This window comes from Gadus macrocephalus, chromosome 11 (assembly GCF_031168955.1).
Source record: "Gadus macrocephalus chromosome 11, ASM3116895v1".
Classification (NCBI taxonomy): domain Eukaryota; kingdom Metazoa; phylum Chordata; class Actinopteri; order Gadiformes; family Gadidae; genus Gadus; species Gadus macrocephalus.
Genome location: NC_082392.1, coordinates 13,232,954 through 13,252,650, shown reverse-complemented (window position 1 = coordinate 13,252,650; position 19,697 = coordinate 13,232,954). Strand labels below are relative to the sequence as shown.

Genomic DNA, 19,697 nt, shown 5'->3' with positions numbered 1-19,697 from the left:
CCTCCCTCCTCTATCACCCTCTCTCTCCCCCACATCCCAGAAGGGGGGTGGGACCCAAACTAGCAGACAGAAAGCAAAGCAGAGAGGGCCTCATCTGGGAGGTAAGAAGCAGCTAATTCTTCTGACGCAGAGTACGTCTCTGAGCCACTAGCGGCACCACAACCACTTCCAATGAAATCCCACTCCCAGGTGCTCTGCTTGCCTTAACCGACAGAGATGGGCTTAAAGTGTCAGGCCCTAACTCTGAAAGAAGAATCAAGAACTAGGAAAAGCATTCCTGTCTTGTGTTCTGGCAGATGACGTGGTGACAATGCTGGGTCTCCTAGTTGTTCAAACCCCTGACGGGATTATCTTTCAAAATGCCCCTGCCCACTTCCTGTCAAAAAAGGATAAAACTGCAGACTGTTGGGGAAGGTGGAGCGGTTCCTTGGACAATTAGATGTCAACAATATTTGCCTTCCTGGCCCATTCTGCTGGCGATTTGAGTTCGCCCTGCAGAAGGGTCTGGAGAAGAGCAATACATTTCGTTCTAGTTTCGATACATTTTTGCAGGAGCCAATCACCAAGCTGGCTTTTCCCCCAGGCTATTGGCTGGTTTAACACAATGACGACAAGGGAAGCGACGGCAAGCAGCCATTGCGTACAGAGTAATTTGAACTTGGCCCATTGATCAGGCCTCTTGTGCTGAAGAAAATGACAGTAGCTTCCCCAGACCAACGTGCAACCTACGATTGAGATTAGTCTGGCAATAGCAAATCCTGTTTTATAAGCAGTGAAGTCGTCTAACCTTTCTGAGTGTGGATAAAAAACACTTCATCGCTGCTGGTCGTCTCTTTAATGCTGGTTTCATATCCTGAAAAGAAGGAAAAGAAGAAGAAGAAGAAGAAGAAGAAGAAGAAGAAGAAGAAGAAGAAGAAGAAGAAGAAGAAGAAGAAGAAGAAGAAGAAACAAATGTCTCCCCTGAAGGAGGTGAGCGAGCAGCTCCAGCGAACGGGTTCCCTCGGCTGCGAACGGCCGATAACAGCCTGCTCTAGCTGGGGGAAAGCACTGTCCTGCAACCTTTTGTGTCTCAACACCGATCCATTTCAGGAAACAGCCAATTTGTGTAGCAGTAAAGGGCCTCCTCCAACAGACACCCCTGGGGTCTCAGACATTTAGTTCTGCCTTACAGCTCCTTCACTCCGTTAATGAGAACATTAATTACATTCTGCTAAAATATCTCTGAAATACTAAGTGTGTGTGTATCTGTGTGTGTTTTTGTGTGAGTGAGAGGGAGAGAGGGAGAGGGAGAGGGAGAGGGAGAGGGAGAGAGAGAGAGAGAGAGAGAGAGCGAGAGAGCCAACATGCTCTCTGTGTATGTGGGAGAGAGGGAGACTCCATGTATGTCTTCACACAAACACCATAGCCAGCGCACTGGTGGTGTACATCACGCCGAGCCCACCACTCGATGAAATACCTCCGGGGTGAACACAGGGAACTGTGATCTAATGAGTTGGAGAAAAATTATGAAAATCTGTGAGAATATGTGAGAATAACAGGCAGCTTAAGCTAAAAATGTACCTAGTACAACGTAGAGTAGCGTAGCAGTGCCGCCAAACAAAACAAAGGCATACAATGGTATTGACAATAAGGTCGTCACATTGATGTTGATATTCATGATATTGCTGCTAACCAATAGTATCCGCCAAGGTACCAGGTAGTATAGACCATGATAACCAGCGGTATTAGCCATAATAACCAGTAGTATTAGCCGCATTACCAGCAGTAATCTATAATAACCAGAAATAGTAGAGCCATAATAACCAGCAGTGATATCCATAACAACCAGTAGTATTAGCAATATGAACCAGTAGTATTAGCCATAATAACCAGTAGTATAAGTAAGGGATAATGTATCGAACGCCGGTAATTATAGGGAAAAAAAGCCCAGACAGCGCAAAGCGGAGGTGTCTTGCTTCGGCCATAAGGGGTTTATTTTTTGACGGCGTTCTATACATTATCCCGCTTATTACACGGCTACTTGCCAAAACTAAAAAAATACTTCACACATTGTGTCTTTTACAATTTATTTGCCCCCATTCGTAGTGTTGATCAGCGGAGAAATAGTTTGCCAAAGACGTGGACGTCGCTTAGTAACCGAATACGCTGGGGTTGATAAGTTAGCGGACTACATGCGTAGTGATACGAAAGAGGTGAATCAGAGGCAAAGAAAAATCCCTTTCCTTGACAGTGGTCAATTATGCTTAGCAACAGTCAATTATCAAAAATGAATTGACCGCCGGATGTCGGGATGGCCCATGCATGTGACCGAAGCATTCTACAGCATCAAGAAGAACCGTGCAATAAGCCATAATAACCAGTAGTATTAACAATAATAAACAGCAGTATTAGCCATAATAAGCAGCAGTATTAGCCATAATAAGCAGCAGTATGAGCCATCATAACCAGCAGTATTAGCCATATGAACCAGCAGTATTAGCCATATGAACCAGCAGTATTAGCCATATGAACCAGTAGTATTAGCCATATGAACCAGCAGTATTAGCCGTATGAACCAGTAGTATTAGCCATATGAACCAGCAGTATTAGCCATATGAACCAGTAGTATTAGCCATATGAACCAGCAGTATTAGCCATATGAACCAGTAGTATTAGCCATATGAACCAGCAGTATTAGCCGTATGAACCAGTAGTATTAGCCATATGAACCAGCAGTATTAGCCGTATGAACCAGCAGTATTAGCCATATGAACCAGCAGTATTAGCCATATGAACCAGCAGTATTAGCCATATGAACCAGTAGTATTAGCCATATGAACCAGTAGTATTAGCCGTATGAACCAGCAGTATTAGCCATATGAACCAGCAGTATTAGCCATATGAACCAGTAGTATTAGCCATATGAACCAGCAGTATTAGCCATATGAACCAGCAGTATTAGCCGTATGAACCAGCAGTATTAGCCATATGAACCAGTAGTATTAGCCGTATGAACCAGCAGTATTAGCCGTATGAACCAGCAGTATTAGCCATATGAACCAGTAGTATTAGCCATATGAACCAGCAGTATTAGCCGTATGAACCAGCAGTATTAGCCATATGAACCAGTAGTATTAGCCATATGAACCAGCAGTATTAGCCATATGAACCAGCATTAGCCGGATGCCTCCTCACCCCGTCCCCGGTGGTGATCAGGCGTAATCCAGCACTAAGCTGTTCCTTAATTACCCAGCAGACCGCAGACGAAGGGCCAAGTCACAGACCTGCGCTGAGGTCTCGCACAAACTGCCACACACACACTTGGTCATTTGGTACTCACTCACACACACACACACACTGGGTACTTTGTTTCTCACTCATACACACTCCGACACACACTTGGTCATTTGGTACTCACAAACACACACACACACACACACACACACACACACACACACACACACACACACACACACACACACACACACACACACACACACACACACACACACACACACACACACACACACACACTCTTTCTTATCTGTTGGTTTCAACGGCCAGAGCAGAGTTGCTTTCATATTAGCAGGGTTGCGTTTTTCATGTGATGAATATGGATGTTATGCTAATTTATCTCTATTAAAATGTTAACACTGTTACAAAATTACACAAACAAACCCACCACACATGACTTGTACGTTCAAACGTGCCCGTGGAGCTCTTCAAATATTTACATATAATCAGGTGGGACAATCAGCCATACGCCTCTTTCCATATGCACACACAAACACACGTGCCCAGCCATAGCGGCAATACCCATAATCCACAATTTGCATTTTTCTTGCATTTTCATTGCTACTGCGGCTCTGGGCGTCCGGGCATTTCTTCCTATTTTCTGTCTTCTTTAATAATTTCTAGACCAACCAACGATGCTGACTTCAGTCTACCATGGAGGCTGACATCAAAGGCCGACGATGCGTTTCTCACACAGCTTGGGACCACGCAGCCGGCAGCCCCCCCCCCTCTCCTCCTCTCCCCTCCCCCTTTAATCCCATGATGTCTCCTGGAGGGATCACCTGCTCCCCTCTCTCTCTGTCTCTCTGTCTCTCTGTCTCTCTTTCTATCTCCCCCCCCAGCCCCCCACCCATACACCCACCCACCCGCCCCCCTCCCCTCAAGCCTGTGGGATGAACCGTGCAGACTGGAATGGAAGAAAAAAAAAAAAGCAGGATTCTTTTTCTTTCAGGGAGACGGTGTGGGGAGATTGGTCGTCTCCCTGGGACACGATGGCAGATGAACGGATCGATGGACCCCCGAGGGCCGCGGTCGCTCCGTCGGGTGGCAGTAATTCACCGCTCTGCCAAAGCCATTCCACATCTGCACCCTGACTTATGGAATGAGGATGAGCCCTGAGACAGCGGCCATGTACTCATACTTTAGTGGCAGAGCCGCAGAAGAGCAAACAGCAGACTTTACATCATACCAATTAACAGAGCGGTTGCTGCTGACCGAAGGTAAAAGCAGTTCACTGGCGCCATCGCTCCTGATTAGCAGCCCCAGTCTCGCTGTCTCCCAGTGTGTTAATACACTGGCAGCGCGTTCATTCATCCATTAGTCCCAAGGCAACACTGCCCCCCTTGTCAAGGAGAAGGAAAAAATAATGAAATAACATGAGCGGGGCTCAGTGCAATCGGCCGTGTCTGAACCGCAGACGTTCCACATTGACTGCATCGGTGCAATCGGCCATTGTGCCTCACGAGGGAGATGGAGGAAAGTGGGGCACGGCCTCCCACATGTCCGTCATGCATTAATCTAAGGACGACATGGCACACATCAGACCACAAATCAAAACGAGTGTTTTTGACAGACTACTCTGGTGGATCCATGGGTCTGTCACCGTCGTCGATGCTGAGATGGCCGGGGGGGAAGGGGGGGGGGGGGGGGGTTAACTGCCACGTCGGGCTGGCTGAGGAATCAATAGATCTCCCTTTTTGTTCGATCGTTTCCCTTCAGCAGCTGAATCAGAACAGAGCCAGCAGGTGCAGAGTTCCTGAACCCACTTTACTAGCATCACTAAACAGGTGCTTCAAGTGGGCTGAGATTATGGAGACTGCAGATTGCTGGGACTGACTACTATAGATGTTACTATCGACTAATAGACCAGAATTTAAAATGTACTTTTACTTTAACCTACTGTATTCACTATGGCATATTGTTAATAATTGACATATTAACAATGGCTGACTATAATATCTAAACTTTAGTCTCTCCCTATCTCCAGGTTTATATAGGTACAATCTGGCGACAATGACTTAGTAACAGACACATCGTACAGCGACAGTCTATAATCACAGTCTAAGTCTAACGGCTTTCCTTGTTGTCCAAGCGGTCACAGGTACACAAAGTGTCACATGCCTTGCAAGACAAAGACAGGAGGCTCTCGTTTCGTGTGGAAGTCAATTGAAGGGTACAGGGCGGAGAGTGTTTCCAGGTAAGAGCGATGCAAGTGGTCAATCACCACTGAAATTACACAGTTTGGCAACACATAGTTACGGTGTACCGAAGGTCCCTCACAGCTCCGTGCCACGTCATTGTGTTCATTCAGGAGGGAAGGCGTGTGCGGCGCTGGGAGATAAGTTTGGAGCTGATAGGAGTACCCGTCGAGGACCTAATGAGAGGAGATGTCTTTGCCTAAAGGGCCGCATCTGTAAGACAGGAAGTAAAGCTTTGTTTGAGGTGGCAGGCATCACTGCACACAACCAACACACACCTGCCTCCATTACGGAGCCGGCGGGAGAAGAATAGATCTGAGCGGGCTGTTTTGACTTCCCGTGGAACGTGAGGGGGTTCAAATTCCATGCCACAGATATCTTGCGCGACAGGTCAGAACTCGACGTGGCTCCAGCGGGCCCAGGCCGGCCGGCAGTCCGGAACGCCGGTCCGGAACGCCGCCGTTCACCCGAGGAACAGAGGGACTGCGGACGTGCCTGTGCTCCTGCGGAAACACGACTGTAACGAAGTGAACGACGCCGATGGCTAAAAATAAAGCTCAGAGCAGAGCCGCTCTCCTCCGGGTGGGGACCGGGAGCAGCCGTTACAGCATCAGTCTTGCAGACCCACTTTCTGCATATTGAAGCTCGCTACCTCAGGGAGGCACATAAAGAAATGCTAGCTCGGCGGCAACTCCCAGCCGCGGCCTCTCCTCATGTTCCCTCTCGCGCTCCACACTCAGGCAGAGCTGAAACAGGCAAACACACTATTCTGGAGTTGCAAGAAATGTGTTGTCTCTGTTAACCGGTACCTTCCCGGTTTTACATTATCCATTTAATAATAGGACAGTGTTTGGAGCACTTGCTTTCAAAAACGTTCATCGCACAATTACGCAGACGGCCGCTTTTGTAATGTTTAAAACAGTGTATGGTAATAAGCCTGTCTCACTGGTTCTTTGATGTTGGAGGGGATTTTCGGAGGCATCTGTGCCTTGCTCGGGACAATATTGGAAGCATCCCACCCGAGTAAAACCCAGCAGCCAGTCCTCTTTAAAGCGATGCCTGGACGCTGGATTCCCAGCACTACTTCAAAAGCCTGGGGTCACACCAGGCGCCACTTTGATGAATCTAAGTAAAGCGACTTGCCTGAGCTTGAAAGAATGATATTACATTATGATCACCTGGGTGGGATGAGAGCATGGCTCCGAGACGGCAGCAGGAGGAAGGACAGGCTAACGGCCACGCCGGCCACTGGCTACACGTCGTTCTCGGTACAAAGGGGAACTCTGCCTGGCCAGCGAGGGACTCAGGGGCCCCGGGGCCACAACACAAGCACCTGAACAGATTCTGGGCCGTCTGATCGGACAGCAGATGATGACCCGCCTGCCGGGCAGATCTTCCCTGACTTCTGTTGCTGACTTGACTTCACAGTGTTTACTGACACACACAGACACAGGCACACGCACACCCTAAAACACACACACACACACACACACACACTTCTTAATATCTTTGTACAATCTGCTGTGACCATTGACGGCATATGGCTCAGCATGAGAAATAGTACCGTGAAATGAAAAGAACTCTGGACAAAAATGTGATGCTAATGAATTATAATAAGGGAGGAATTTACATTTAATAGCTAACATGGTCAAGGACAATAGAGCAGAATTACAGGATCCCCGTCTCCCTATGAAATGGAAGCACAAGGACATACTTCTTACACAGGCCTTGAGTCTCAATGGATACTACACACAGCATGCTGATTAGCTCCCTTCACCTCAATGCTCAGCCACCAATCTTGACCCACAAAAGGAAAATGTGCATAGGTCAAGTGACGCCACAATAACGTCTACGTCTCAGTGGCTAATGTTGCGTGCTCACTTAGCTCTCTTCTAAAGGACCAAAATTAGTTTTGTGCCTCTCCACTCGTGGGCCCTATGGACCGGTCGTGATTCCTGACCTTAATAATGCTCTGGATAATAAGTGTCAGGTGTAATTATACTGCCTCAGTGTCTCTTAGAGTGGCCCCTTTCAAGAGCTTTGTGTTAGCTTCCTGAAATAGCCTCGGCCCCCTGCTACGGCAGAGCAGGCTAAGAGAGAGAAGGAGAGGCTAAGAGAGAGAGGGAGAGGCTAAATGTGAAAGGGAGAGGCTTAGGGAGGGAGAGGCTAAATAGGAGTGAGGCTAAGAGAGCAAGAGAGAGGCTAAGAGAGAGAGGGAGAAGCTAAGAGTGAGAGAGAGAGGCTAAGAGAGTATAAGGCTTAGAGAGCAAGGGAAAGCTTAGAGAGAGAGTGAAAGGCTAAGGGCGGGAGAGCTTTGCAAGGGAGAGGCTAAGGGAGAATAAGGCTAAGAGAGGGAGAGGCTAAGAGAGCTAGGGAGAGGCTAAGGGTGAATGAGGCTAAGGGTGAGTGAGGCTAAGGGTGAGTGAGGCTAAGAGAGCAATGGAGAGGCTAAGGCAGGGAGGGGGAGGCTGCCCCCCCCCCCCCCTCCGGAGGAGACACGGGCGTGATCCTGTGGAAGGCATGCCCTCGACTCAGGAGACCTCCAGAGGCACTTTGCCTCGGCCACACAAACATGCTCACCACCCAACGCTTGACCTTTCTGCAGAGCAAGCAGACGAGTCAAGAGGACTCAGACATGCACAACCGCTACCTCGCACAGCCAATTACAACCAGGAGGAAGAGGAAGGGGAGGAAAGAGTGGCGAAGGAGAAGCATACACAGGCACTATGGCTGAAAAAAACATAGCCAACTGCTTCTATATTAAACACAAATGTCTGCGGACATAAATAAACATATAAATGAAAAGGACAAATCTCATAAGCTTTAACAATTGAAACTATAGTTTTGAGACATGCTTGCCAATTGGCTACGCCTGAGCTCACAGGGAGAGGGCACACAAACCAGGGCCCTGGCATCTGGTACAATTCTCTGAACATACAGATGGATAGTTTCATATTCCAGGTCGGCAAAAGGAGTGTGCCAGTCGGGAACTGGCGTTCCTCCACAACTCCCGGCGCAGCGAAAGATCAGAGCGAGGGAGGTCAGCAGACAGGCTGCAGAGTGACCACTCCTCTCCTCAAACGCCTAATCACACGGAACTGCTCAAGGCAAAATGGACACCACCCATGGGCCACAGAAAATCCAGCTGTAGTCTCTGCTAGACAAAAAAATAAAAGAGAAACCAACAGCGGGTGATGATCTATGTAACCTATCAATCTCCCCTTCTCTCACACCCTCTCTATCCCTATCGCCATTCTCTCCATTCTTCGGACACTTCCTGCTGTGTCTTTTTTTTTGGGACAGATTTCTGTCATATTGCCCAGACTCCCACTAAGATGGAAACCAGCCATTTCTTCAGGAGAACATTAAGGACCAATCCAGCCCGCCTCCCACTCTCTACCCACAGTACTGGCCTTGTGGCCTGGCTTAACCACCATATCTGTAGCACATTACCATCCAAAAACCACTTCAACAGTGTGCTTCATTACTAAGTAGTTGTGCTTGAAATCTGCATCCAGCTCACTGTTAATTAACATCAACTATTTCAGTGATGAACTGTGCTACCAGAACAATAACACGTGCAAATGTACATATTTTTAATCATGCCATTGATATTATGCTGAACAAACAGCACGTACATTTTATAAATAATTCTCCAGCCATTCTTCTTTAAAAACGTCCTAGCTTACCTCCTCCCTTCCTTTCCATTCTCTCTTCATTCGCCTTCCCTAAAGGTCAGTCATGGACGGAGCATCAGGCCTTAGCATCGTCTGGCGCTAAAACGTTTGATTTGTGACACAGCAGCGCAATCAGTCCGGGTGACGTCGCTCCAGCCCATGGTACTCTACTGTAACAGTGAGCGCCCAGATGGCCAGCCAAGAATCCTTGCCATTCCATCAGGAAGCAAAGAGATGTACAAGCGTCAGACTAGGATCTGCATCATTGAAATAAGGAAAGGGTGGCCAGGATCCTTCCTATCTGACACAGGTTGTTGAACAGAGAAGGAGGGACGATTGGTTTCCATGACCCAGCTTCAGTTCAAAGTAGGACAGACAAAACCTTTTCATTATCCTCACAGACGAGACTGTAGAAAAGACTGCTCGATATGGAAATAATTTATTTCAATTTGACTGGCACAATGGCCCTGAGTTGTGCAAAAGGCTGGATTGAGTGAATTTCTGTGTGCCGCTGTTCTCACCGAGGTTCAAATACCTTCCGTCTGTTGCTGTTCTCACCGAGGTTAAGATACCTTCTGTCTGTTGATGTTCTCACCGAGGTTAAGATAACTTCTGTCTGTTGATGTTCTCGCCGAGGCTAACAGTGAGATACCTTCTGTGTGATTGTGTTCACACAGAAGTTATGTGTGCGTTTGGGGGATGAGCCTTAATTCGCCAAAAATGCCATCCAGAGCTTGGATTGGCTAATGGGAGGGTAATAGCCCAGATGGTGGGGCTCGCAACGCCCCAGCAACCCAACTAAATAACCAACAGCATGTTCATTTGGTTGACATTATCTCACCGATCCTTACTGAAGAACCGCTGTTCCATTGAGCACGTTTAATGAACTCAGTGATGAGATCTGTCTTGTGTCTCTGCCCATTCCTTTTAATGATCTGCTCGACTTGTCTTTCTAAGAAGACACATTCACCTGGTAAATCTGCTGCCATGATCTTTGAAATCACATCCCCAGATGAAGGACGCTGGTCACAGCACAGAGCACTACGTCAACGAGCAACAAGACATATAACTCAGATCCTGCTTAGAATAACAACTGCTTTGGAGATTTTTTTACAAATATTAAATGTCTAAGTTAAAGCCCTGTTTTAATAATATCAAGGCAACATTTTGTACCTGGCATGGTGTAGCCAAAACCCTTTCACTTTTCACAAAAATTGGTGTGTGCGTGTGCGTGCGTGCGTGCGTGGGTGTGTGTGTGTGTGTGTGTGGGGGGGGGGGGGGGGGGTATAAGTTCGTGCTTACGTGCGTGCGTGTGGGAGACGTGAGATCAATAGAAAATGGCTGCATCGAAATGTTCTAATTTAATCAGAATAAAATATCAAAGAAGCTGAAACACCTTTTACATTTTCATTGGTAAAATAGACTCAAATCAGTAATTGTGCTGTCTGAATTAAGAAATATTTCCCTGGATATCATTAAATTGTAAGAATATAATTGAATTAAAATATGAAATAAAGTCAGTACTGCAAATAAAATTTGGAATAACCTTGGACTAAAATAAACATCGTAGACCAGCTATTAATCACAGCTATGAATCACCATGTAGCAGTACGGGAAATATTGTTACAGACGCGCATAAATGTACATTCTGTACATTCAACTCTGTCTCCCCAAATAGCACAATTCAACTCTGTCTCCCCAAATAGCACAATTTAGTTGCAAAAATTTTGAAATGCAAGAATGACAGAATTGCAAATGTATTGCGCACTTTTATAAAGTGTGCAATTCAGTGAAAACGTGTTTTATATCCCACCACGCCAGTCTATTTAAAGGTGAGCCTGAACGAACACAATACAATGCAGTGCATTCCCCTGGGAGGAAGGGGAGCGCGCTTCTGCCCAAGGTACCAGCCGAAACCTCCCCAAAGTGAGCACCAGTGCTACCTCACTGTTTGATAATATAAAGTTAGAGACGCTTTGACTAAGTTAGAGATACAGTTGCCAGGATATGCCAGACAGACCGTTGTACCTATTCATTGTGTCATTATTTCAGACAGGACCTTGGCACCAAGACCTTGTAGACTCTTAGCGCCACAAAGTTGTTAACCCAGTGAGAAGTGCTTCCTCGAAGATCATTGATCAGTGATCCAGCTACAAAACTTCCCCGAGTTTGAGATCAAGCAAAATAAGTCTTACCTGTTGGCCCCTCGATGCCATCAGCGTAGATCTGAACAGTCAAAATCAGCAAAAACGCGCAAGTGTTCATTTTGCAGTTTTAGTCCATTTCCAACGTGCACAAGAATTCATTTCAGTGACTCCTTAAGGTCCGGCACGTGGAAAATGTAACATGAAGCACATCTATCATCTATTACAGACTTCTTGGTGTGCGGAGTTGAGAGACACTGAACCGAACGGGGCAGTGCTAGTCCTGCTAACTGACGTCAGTGTAAACACTTTTTCTCTCTCTACGCTCCTCAGATGAAATGGTGGGATATTGGCGCCCCCAAGTGATGCTGTCCAGTATGAAGAAACTCTAACCCCACTCGTATCAGCGACATGGAGGCGAGGGAGCGTTGGAAATTCCAAGACTGTCAAAAATCGAATAATGCTGATCCTGTGTACTATTTGTGTGCAATAATTTATGTTTTGAATTAATGGTCTTTTAAAATGTGAGCATAATATATTATAATATGATATGATATGATAATATGATATATGATATTATATATATATATATATATATATTTTTTTTTTAGTATTGTTATATATATTATTTAATAAATATATAATAAAAATATATATAATAAAAATATGAATATATATACATATATATTTACATATGCGTTGTAATAATATGTAATAACATATACAAATGTATATATTTATGAACATTTGGCCACATTTCTCAGGAAATTCTGGAGAAACCCAAACCGAAATATATAGATGTTCAAATCAAAAATATAAAAAATTACAAATTAGTACAATCATTGTATCATCGTCATTATCTTTATCCCAGGTTTGCAGCTAATGTTGAAGCACTTTGATTCTTTTCCAATTGAACAACCTAGCTATTTTATTTGGTCATAAATTACCTGAGCATTCCCACCACACAACCACGTGATTGAACAGAGCATTGAAATGAGACACCTTCATCTGCTGCGCGCTGCTTTATGACCAAAGGGAATGATCCAACATATTGTTGGAACCGGTGTCGTTGACAGAAATAACGATGGCTCAATTGGATCATGAGGGCATACGCACGCCGTGTTCTTCCCCTTGTGAGCAGGAGATTGTAGAGATTCAGTTAAGTGGCGTGAGCGAATAAACACATTGTCCTGCAGTGAGACGGAGCTATACACTTGTGTATTTCCGCCTGAATGTCCGCCTGAATGTCATAGATGATGAACGATGCAGGCCTACTGCCTTGCAAATTACTTAATTGAACAAATAAGGAAAACGTCTTTCTCAAACCTACAAGTGCAATCACACCTCCATGATCCAGGGCGATCCAAATTGTCTGCCCTGTTCAGGGCATATACTGTTACAATAGATTTTAAGATGAAGTGTCATTTTATCCATGCCAATTAAATGAGATAACGTTATATGCAAGAGATGATGCTTGTGCATTAAATAATATATTGATCCAAAGGAAAGGAAAGTTATCATGGATGAGCTCAGTATCGTTCAAGACAACTCAAGGCCGTGATAAGCAAAGCAATCAGATAGGACCAAAGCATGGCTCGTATGTACGCTTATGGTAAGACCAACGTTTAAACAAATTATGATTTTGTTCTAGCATATATATTTAAAAAAGTTCACCAAAAGTCACCATTTCAAAGTGTATTTCATATTTCATCCAGTTACGTATTTCTTGGTTGCAGAGGAGCAATTGGTAATTTATTGTTGCAATTTAATCTGGTATAGCAACTATACAGAACATATTTTATATGCAAGGTTTAATAGCAAAGACAAGGTAAATAACCGTCAGGTGCCTAAAGTCAAGTAGTGTAAAAGTTTCCCTGATTCAGACAAGAGCACCTTTGCTGGTCCTCGTAGAGTACGTCTGCTGATTGTAACCCTTAACTGTAGAAGTTGGCAGTAAGTGCTGGGTGCAAAGATACAATAGGTCAAGCTTACAAACAAATTACACATTATATTATTCCCTTAGTCAAATTAAATCAAAAACTTAAATTAAGATTTAAATGTTTCCTCTACTTTATATAGGCTTCCATTTGAATCAAATAGAGATAGTAAAATAAGAAATAAAGGGTGAATACTACAATTGGGGAAAGACATCAGCATAATCTCACATAATTTACAAATATAGCTGCATAGGAGGTAAGGTTATTACTTAGGTTCATTTATTTTAGTTTATATAAACAACAGTATATTAATAAACCCCTATAAAGACCTTCATTTAAAATAAATGTATTGCTATCCACAATTTGCAATAATGAAGCAAAAACCTTAATCTGGACTTCTTGTGTTGTTGAATAAATTATAACAAAGGACATTAAAGGGATATTTTGCTACATTTTCCGGAGTTTAACTTACTGTAGCTTTTACTCTATAAAATCTGTTATCATTTAGAAAAGAATACCACAACAAGATAGAAACCATCTCTTCTGCCAGTCTGTTTGAGGGAAAGAGCCGCCCTACAAGGTGTCCTAGTGCCTATGTTATCCCCACACACACCGCTACACACACCCCTTCACGTCGACGGTCATCGCTGCCTTTTCTGTTTCTTTGACGCCCGTTTCCTCGCTGCAGCTCCGTCTCCGTCTCCACGACCCCTCTCCCAGGACTCTGGCTCCCCCCTCCGGAAGACGTGGCCGTCGTTCCCCGACGTAGGTTTCACGGCGGCATCTCTGTGGCCCCCTGCTGTGCCATGTTTCTCTCCATTCCCTTCCCTCGGTGGACTGCTCAGAACCCTACCCCTCTCCGTGCCCTCGTACCCTCCCCCCAGTGCGGCCATCTGTCCGTCTCCGCCCCCCCTCCCCACCCTGTGTATGACCCCCGCGGTGTGGCGCCGCACCCTGGGGAGGGAGGGGGCGATGTGGGAGAGGGGCTTGGGGGTCAGCCTGACCAGGTCTTGCGGCGGTGCTCCTGGGTCCAGGAGAGACCCGATGATGCGCTTGGTGGGGACCCCGGGCGAAGCGTGGTGGGGGGTCTGAGCCCGGCTGGGGGGATGGTGCTGTCCCAGCATCCGCTTTGAAGACACGTCTAGGTTGGAGACGGCCTCCTCAAAACACCTCTCCTGGTCCCCTGTCTTCGGGCCGGAGACTTAACAACAGAACATACAGCGTCAGGAGGATATCATATGTTATGCCACAGCATTGTGAAATACTTGATCCTGATTGGTCAATAACGGGACACTTTTGTCTTTTGACATTATATAATAAAGTTGGATGCTTGAATGATTGATTGAGTGATCAACTGACGTGATGTGAAATGATGTGATGGGATATGTGAATCATAACCTTGTTTAATCCATACAACACCTCTAACCTCACTCTCCACCTCATCCCTAACTCTCCACCTCAAGCTGGTGTGTAGTGAGCGTTCTGGCACCGATTGGCTGCCGTGCATCACCCAAGTGGGTGCTACATATTGGTGGTGGTTAGTGAGGTCCCCCCTTCACTTTAGGCGTCTTTGAGTGTTATTAATTATTATTATTCTTCATGTTTAACCTCTGTTTTCCTTTTATTCCTAGTCTGTTTTACATAGTTTTGAATGATGACTATATGCTCTGTAAGGTGACCTTGGGTGTCTTGAAAGGCGCCTCTAAATTAAATGTATTATTATTATTATATATTATTATTATTATATTATTAACCAAAATCACCTTACCACAGAGTGGGTTGTGAGTCAGGCTGTCTTCTGGGCGGCTTCCTCTCTGCTCCAGACTCTGGTGGTCTGTCTCTCCTTGTCTCCGGTCCAGATTCTGTTGGTCTGTCTCTGCATGTCTCTGGTCCAGAGCGTTCTCCACCGAGTCAAGCAGCCCAAGCATCTCACAAAGGGAGTGGAGCATCGTGGCCTCTGATGAAAGCCAATACAAATGGCAACTTGCTTAGCTACCATCTCCTGTGCATATTGTATATGTGCCAAAACCTTCATCTCCATCAACAATAGAAACATGTTCCAAGACCCATCTCACAACATGTTTCAACTTCCGTAAACGAATAACATGGATATGAATATAGAGCACGAAAACATGAATACTTATGTTATACTTTATAATATTCATAATATTCTGCAGGAGTTCATCTTAAGGACAATTGATTGATTTTTTTTTTTATAGCAGAGGGATTCTCTGGATCACCGCGTGAGATCTCACCTCTGGCCTGGAGTTGAGCTTCTCTCATGCGGAGGTCCAGGCCTGTGAGAGCGGCCTCCAGCTGGGTCTGGATGCTGGACAGGACCTTGCTCATCAGCCCACTGTTTGCCACGGCCTTCCAGAAGCTCCAAACACCATCTAACGGTGGCAGAATAATGCTAAATCATTGATTAAATCCTGATTGTGTGTGTGTGTGTGTCCAGTGTGCGAGCATGTTTGTGTGCGTTCAAATGAATACACTTCTATATAAGAACTGACCAGGTGCATGAAGCCTCTTCCTTCTGTTGATCAGTCTGTTGGATGGACTCGCAGGGAGAAGCAGACCAGAACTCAACTCGGAAGTCATGGTGAACTTCTGCTCCACAGCCGGGTATATACCATGAACAATGTCTCCTGTCATGAGAAGAGCAATGAACAACTAGTGAACACCCCCTCAAAACTTCTCCCATCATCGATTCTTGCTGAATAGTGCAGGTTAGGCCAACCCAGGATCTGTAAAGTAGGCTGGGTGCAGCCTGGGAACTGCTCAGCTTAGGGAACAGCACCAAGGTCAAAGAATAGACGGTCTTATCCGGAGATGTTAATCTGGCAGCTCAGTAGTCTCAGAGGGAAGCGGTGCAACATCAAAGACGGCTGAATGCAAGTTATGGCAAATTCTTCTTTTCAAGTTTGGCTCGCCTCCGCTTTCGCCACCGTCACAAATTATCAGCAGATTAACAAAGATTCCTATCTTTTAATAATGTCGGATCAATCCATTTCTTGCGTTTTATAGAAAATGAAATTTAATTGAAAAGTAAGGGAACCTTGCAGGGGCCCCGGCTGTGCTCCCAGACCCTGGGGGGCCGTGGTGGAGGGGGGACGCTGCCCGGGGCGTCCTGGGGAGAGCCCAGTACCGTCGACCACCACATCAAACTTAGTGCTGCGGCAGGTGTTGGTACACACAGTGTCGTGTTGGTAGAAATCGATCTGGCCGGAATGCATCATTTTCCTGTAAAGGATACAAGACGGTTGCACATAGAGTCATACAGTGGGTCAACTTGTATATGTTGTCGTTATCACTGTTGTTAAGATACTAATATGAAGTAAATTCAAAGTATTCTGAATAGTTTGTGATTTTGTATTTTAAATCCACCATTCACCAATCCACCTGGAGAGAAACACTGGCATTGTCTCTCTGAAGAGTAGGGTTAAACACAGGACAGAACAAACAAGTGCCAACATGAAGAAGGGAGAAACGCGCCGCTTGGCAGATTGTTCTGCGTGTTATTAGATCCTATACCACAATAATGTCACTCCCACGCTAGCTCAGGAATTTACTAGCAAGCTCCCACCCAGTTGAATCCCTTGGGCAAGAACCAATTAAATCACTGGGATATAATCATGTGATGCGATATTATATTTACCCTGGTTAGAGAGATTCATAACACAAGCCCTAACCCCTACCTCCTCCTTTATGACCTGTATATGAACTCACTGTCAGTCACTTTGGATGTGTAAATAACTAAAATACTAACTAAAATAAATAACTAACATAATCAGGTATATAAAGAAGGCTGTACCTCAACATAACACCCTTAAAAGCAGACATGTAAACAAGGCAGATAATACTGCAACATTATACCCTTAATATAAGTAAACCTGTGAATAAAGCAGGCTAACCCTCAACATTATATCCTTATCAGTCAACAGGTAAATAAAGCAGACTGTACCTCAACATTACACCCTCAATATCAGTCAACAGGTAAACAAAGCAGGCTGTACCTAAACATTACACCCTCAATATCAGTCAACAGGTAAATAAAGCAGGCTGTACCTAAACATTACACCCTCAATATCAGTCAACAGGTAAATAAAGCAGGCTGTACCTCAACATTACACCCTCAATATCAGTCAACAGGTAAATAAAGCAGGCTTTACCTCAACATTACACCCTCAATATCAGTCAACAGGTAAATAAAGCAGGTACCTCAACATTACACCCCCTACCCTGATGGCCCTCTTCCAGTCCTTGAGGGTGGCCTTCCCGGCCAGGTGGGCAAACTGCTTGGGGCTGATGAGCTGATCATGGAACTGGAAGGAGGACCACACAGATAGTCACATCATATCTTTCATTCACACAAAAAGGGGGCAAGATGCAGTTAACCATTGTTTCAAATATGTTACTGAGAAAATAGATCATTTCTGACAAGGGATCTGTTTGGGTAACATCCCCACTTGCCGGGACCTACCTTCACACACCTAACGTTGATTCCAGGACACACAAACTTCTTGAAGAGCAGGACTGCTCTGCTGTCTCCACAGGTGATCGGGTAGCCATATTCTATTTCCTCTCCTTGGGTGGAGTCATAGGATCCTGAGGTGATCCAGAGTCATGATATAATACAACGTGCATTGACGGTTATGTTGCATGCAAGGTAACCGATGTAAACAATATGTTCCATAGTTCATAGAGGAGTATGGATGATGTCTTACCATGGTGCGCATGTATTGCCAAGACTGTGGTGCTCATGTCATCGTTCAGCCTGTAGATGGCGACAGAATCCTTCATGTAACACAACATTTTATATAAAGGCCTACTTTTAAATAGAGATATACCGTTGCTTATTCCTATTTAGCTGAGTTTGCATCAGGCATAAAAAACATTTTTCAAATTTGAGACATAAGCATCACAATCAGCAGTGCAGAAAGACAATGTTGAGATCAATGTGAGAAGAAATGCATTAACATGTGTTCAATATTTATGATGTTGCAAAACGATTCAAACTGACAGCTCAACTGACTGAAATCAATGAGGTTGTCATTACCTGTGGAGGCCTGGATGAAGTTGCAGATTAACTTGAGTTTTCTGGATGTCCTCGTCCTCCCTCTTCTTCTCCTCGTCCTCCACCTCCATCCTACTCGATGGGCAGTGGATATGATCCGCAGTAGACGGTGAGATAAAGGGACACTGGTTTACATAGTAATACTATTAATATGACCTTACATGTGACAACTATTACTCGTATCCAGACTACAGATTTATAGCCTATAAGGTGCTGAAGAGTTTTTACAAAGTGTGTTACGTTTTCCCACAAGAAAAAATTCTAGCCTGCTACATAATAAGAAAATAAAGCACTGTTGGACATTTTTTAATGCATTTAAGGTTATAGACTATTAGAGAAGTCACTTGACTGGCTAAAATAATGACATTTCCAACAACCAGCTCATTATATTAAGGGGCTGCATAGTAATAGAAAATAATTTAATATAATGAATAGAACAGAATAGAACACAACAGGAAAAAAACATAATAGGCCTATAATAAAAATGCAGAATAGAAAACAACAGAATAGATAATAAATCTATTGGACAACCAACGGTACAGATTCAGTAAGCTGAATGGACCAAGCCTTTCAAGCCAAGAAACGTCCTTATTAAGCAAAATCCTACAGATCCGGTCGCGTGCCTACAGCCGCTCATTCTGACGTGTGCTGGCACGGCATCACGCACACCCTTTCAAACGACAATCACACACCAACATAGCTCTGCGGCTGCAGAAAACAATACGAGATCAAAACATTTTTACACAAACTCCCGCAAGTATTGTACACGACAAAACTCAATGTTGGAGTGCTGACCTACCGTTTCAAAGCGAGGAACAACACATCCTTCGCGTGTAGAGAACTGGGAGAGATTGCGCCCGTGCTGCCTCGTAAAGTTCCTGCAATGAAGGCGGCATTTGCCTGCGAAGCATCTGTCACGAGAAGCGTTAGCTCGCACGCGATGCGTAAATCGGTCGAACTGCCGTGGTGTGTGAGTGCATTGCCTGCTCGAGCGGCTGTGCGACAGAGGCCGACACGACCGAAGAGTTAACATGCGCGGTAAACGATCGGCAAATGGGGGACAATTATAAAGTCTAATCTTTCTACCATTCAAAATGTATATGTTTTTAAATATTTCAACTGTATGCAGACCACTATAAATATATTTTCACTCAAGCAAATAACTTGCCATATTATTTCTTGGGTGTTTTCTCTGGACCTTATGTTGCGTGTTTTTATTTTGTTGTTCCCATATTTTACCAGAAGATGGCGCTCAAGGAACAATTTATTTTGGGAAGAATGTGAGTGATACCAAAGTATGCGAAAGTATACTGACAACGCTGACCCTTTTATTACATTAACAAACGTATGCCACACAAAACGTAATTTGGTTGTTATTAGTTAAAGTCGCT

General features: G+C 44.8%; 2 protein-coding genes across 3 annotated transcripts in view; both read right to left on the bottom strand.

Moving 5' to 3' along the window:
• Window positions 1-11,604, bottom strand: part of ptprub (protein tyrosine phosphatase receptor type Ub) — a 140,039-nt gene extending 128,435 nt beyond the window's left edge. Inside the window, 1 exon segment of the mRNA XM_060064665.1 lies at window positions 11,344-11,604. Coding sequence (XP_059920648.1) covers window positions 11,344-11,413 — 70 coding nt within the window. The 5' untranslated portion in view covers window positions 11,414-11,604.
• Window positions 11,605-12,922: 1,318 nt separating this feature from the next.
• LOC132468158 (glucocorticoid modulatory element-binding protein 1-like) lies at window positions 12,923-19,549 on the bottom strand. Of its 2 annotated transcripts, none has more exons than XM_060065854.1 (9): window positions 18,289-18,376; window positions 17,957-18,026; window positions 17,713-17,837; window positions 17,451-17,554; window positions 16,288-16,472; window positions 15,743-15,877; window positions 15,485-15,622; window positions 14,998-15,186; window positions 12,923-14,430 (listed from the first exon to the last, which is right to left on the bottom strand). In XM_060065854.1, exons 2-9 carry the CDS (start codon window positions 17,991-17,993, stop codon window positions 13,871-13,873), a joined length of 1,473 nt encoding a protein of 490 aa, XP_059921837.1. In that variant the 5' UTR covers window positions 17,994-18,026; window positions 18,289-18,376; the 3' UTR covers window positions 12,923-13,870. The 2 variants fall into 2 exon arrangements, with proteins under 2 accessions (XP_059921837.1, XP_059921836.1); XM_060065853.1 differs by having other exon boundaries at window positions 12,924-14,430; window positions 17,957-18,006; window positions 18,289-19,549.
• Between the last annotated feature and the right edge of the window lie 148 nt (window positions 19,550-19,697).

Bases quoted from the DNA above. Each gene is read 5' to 3' on its own strand.
- LOC132468158 (XM_060065853.1), bottom strand. From the start codon at position 18,377: ATGGAGGTGGAGGACGAGGAGAAGAAGAGGGAGGACGAGGACATCCAG. The intron at 17,555-17,712 runs GTAGGTCCCGGC...TCCTCCTTCCAG, and splicing joins TCAACGTTAGGTGTGTGAAG to TTCCATGATCAGCTCATCAG. The intron at 15,623-15,742 runs GTCAGTTCTTAT...TGCCACCGTTAG, and splicing joins GAAGAGGCTTCATGCACCTG to ATGGTGTTTGGAGCTTCTGG.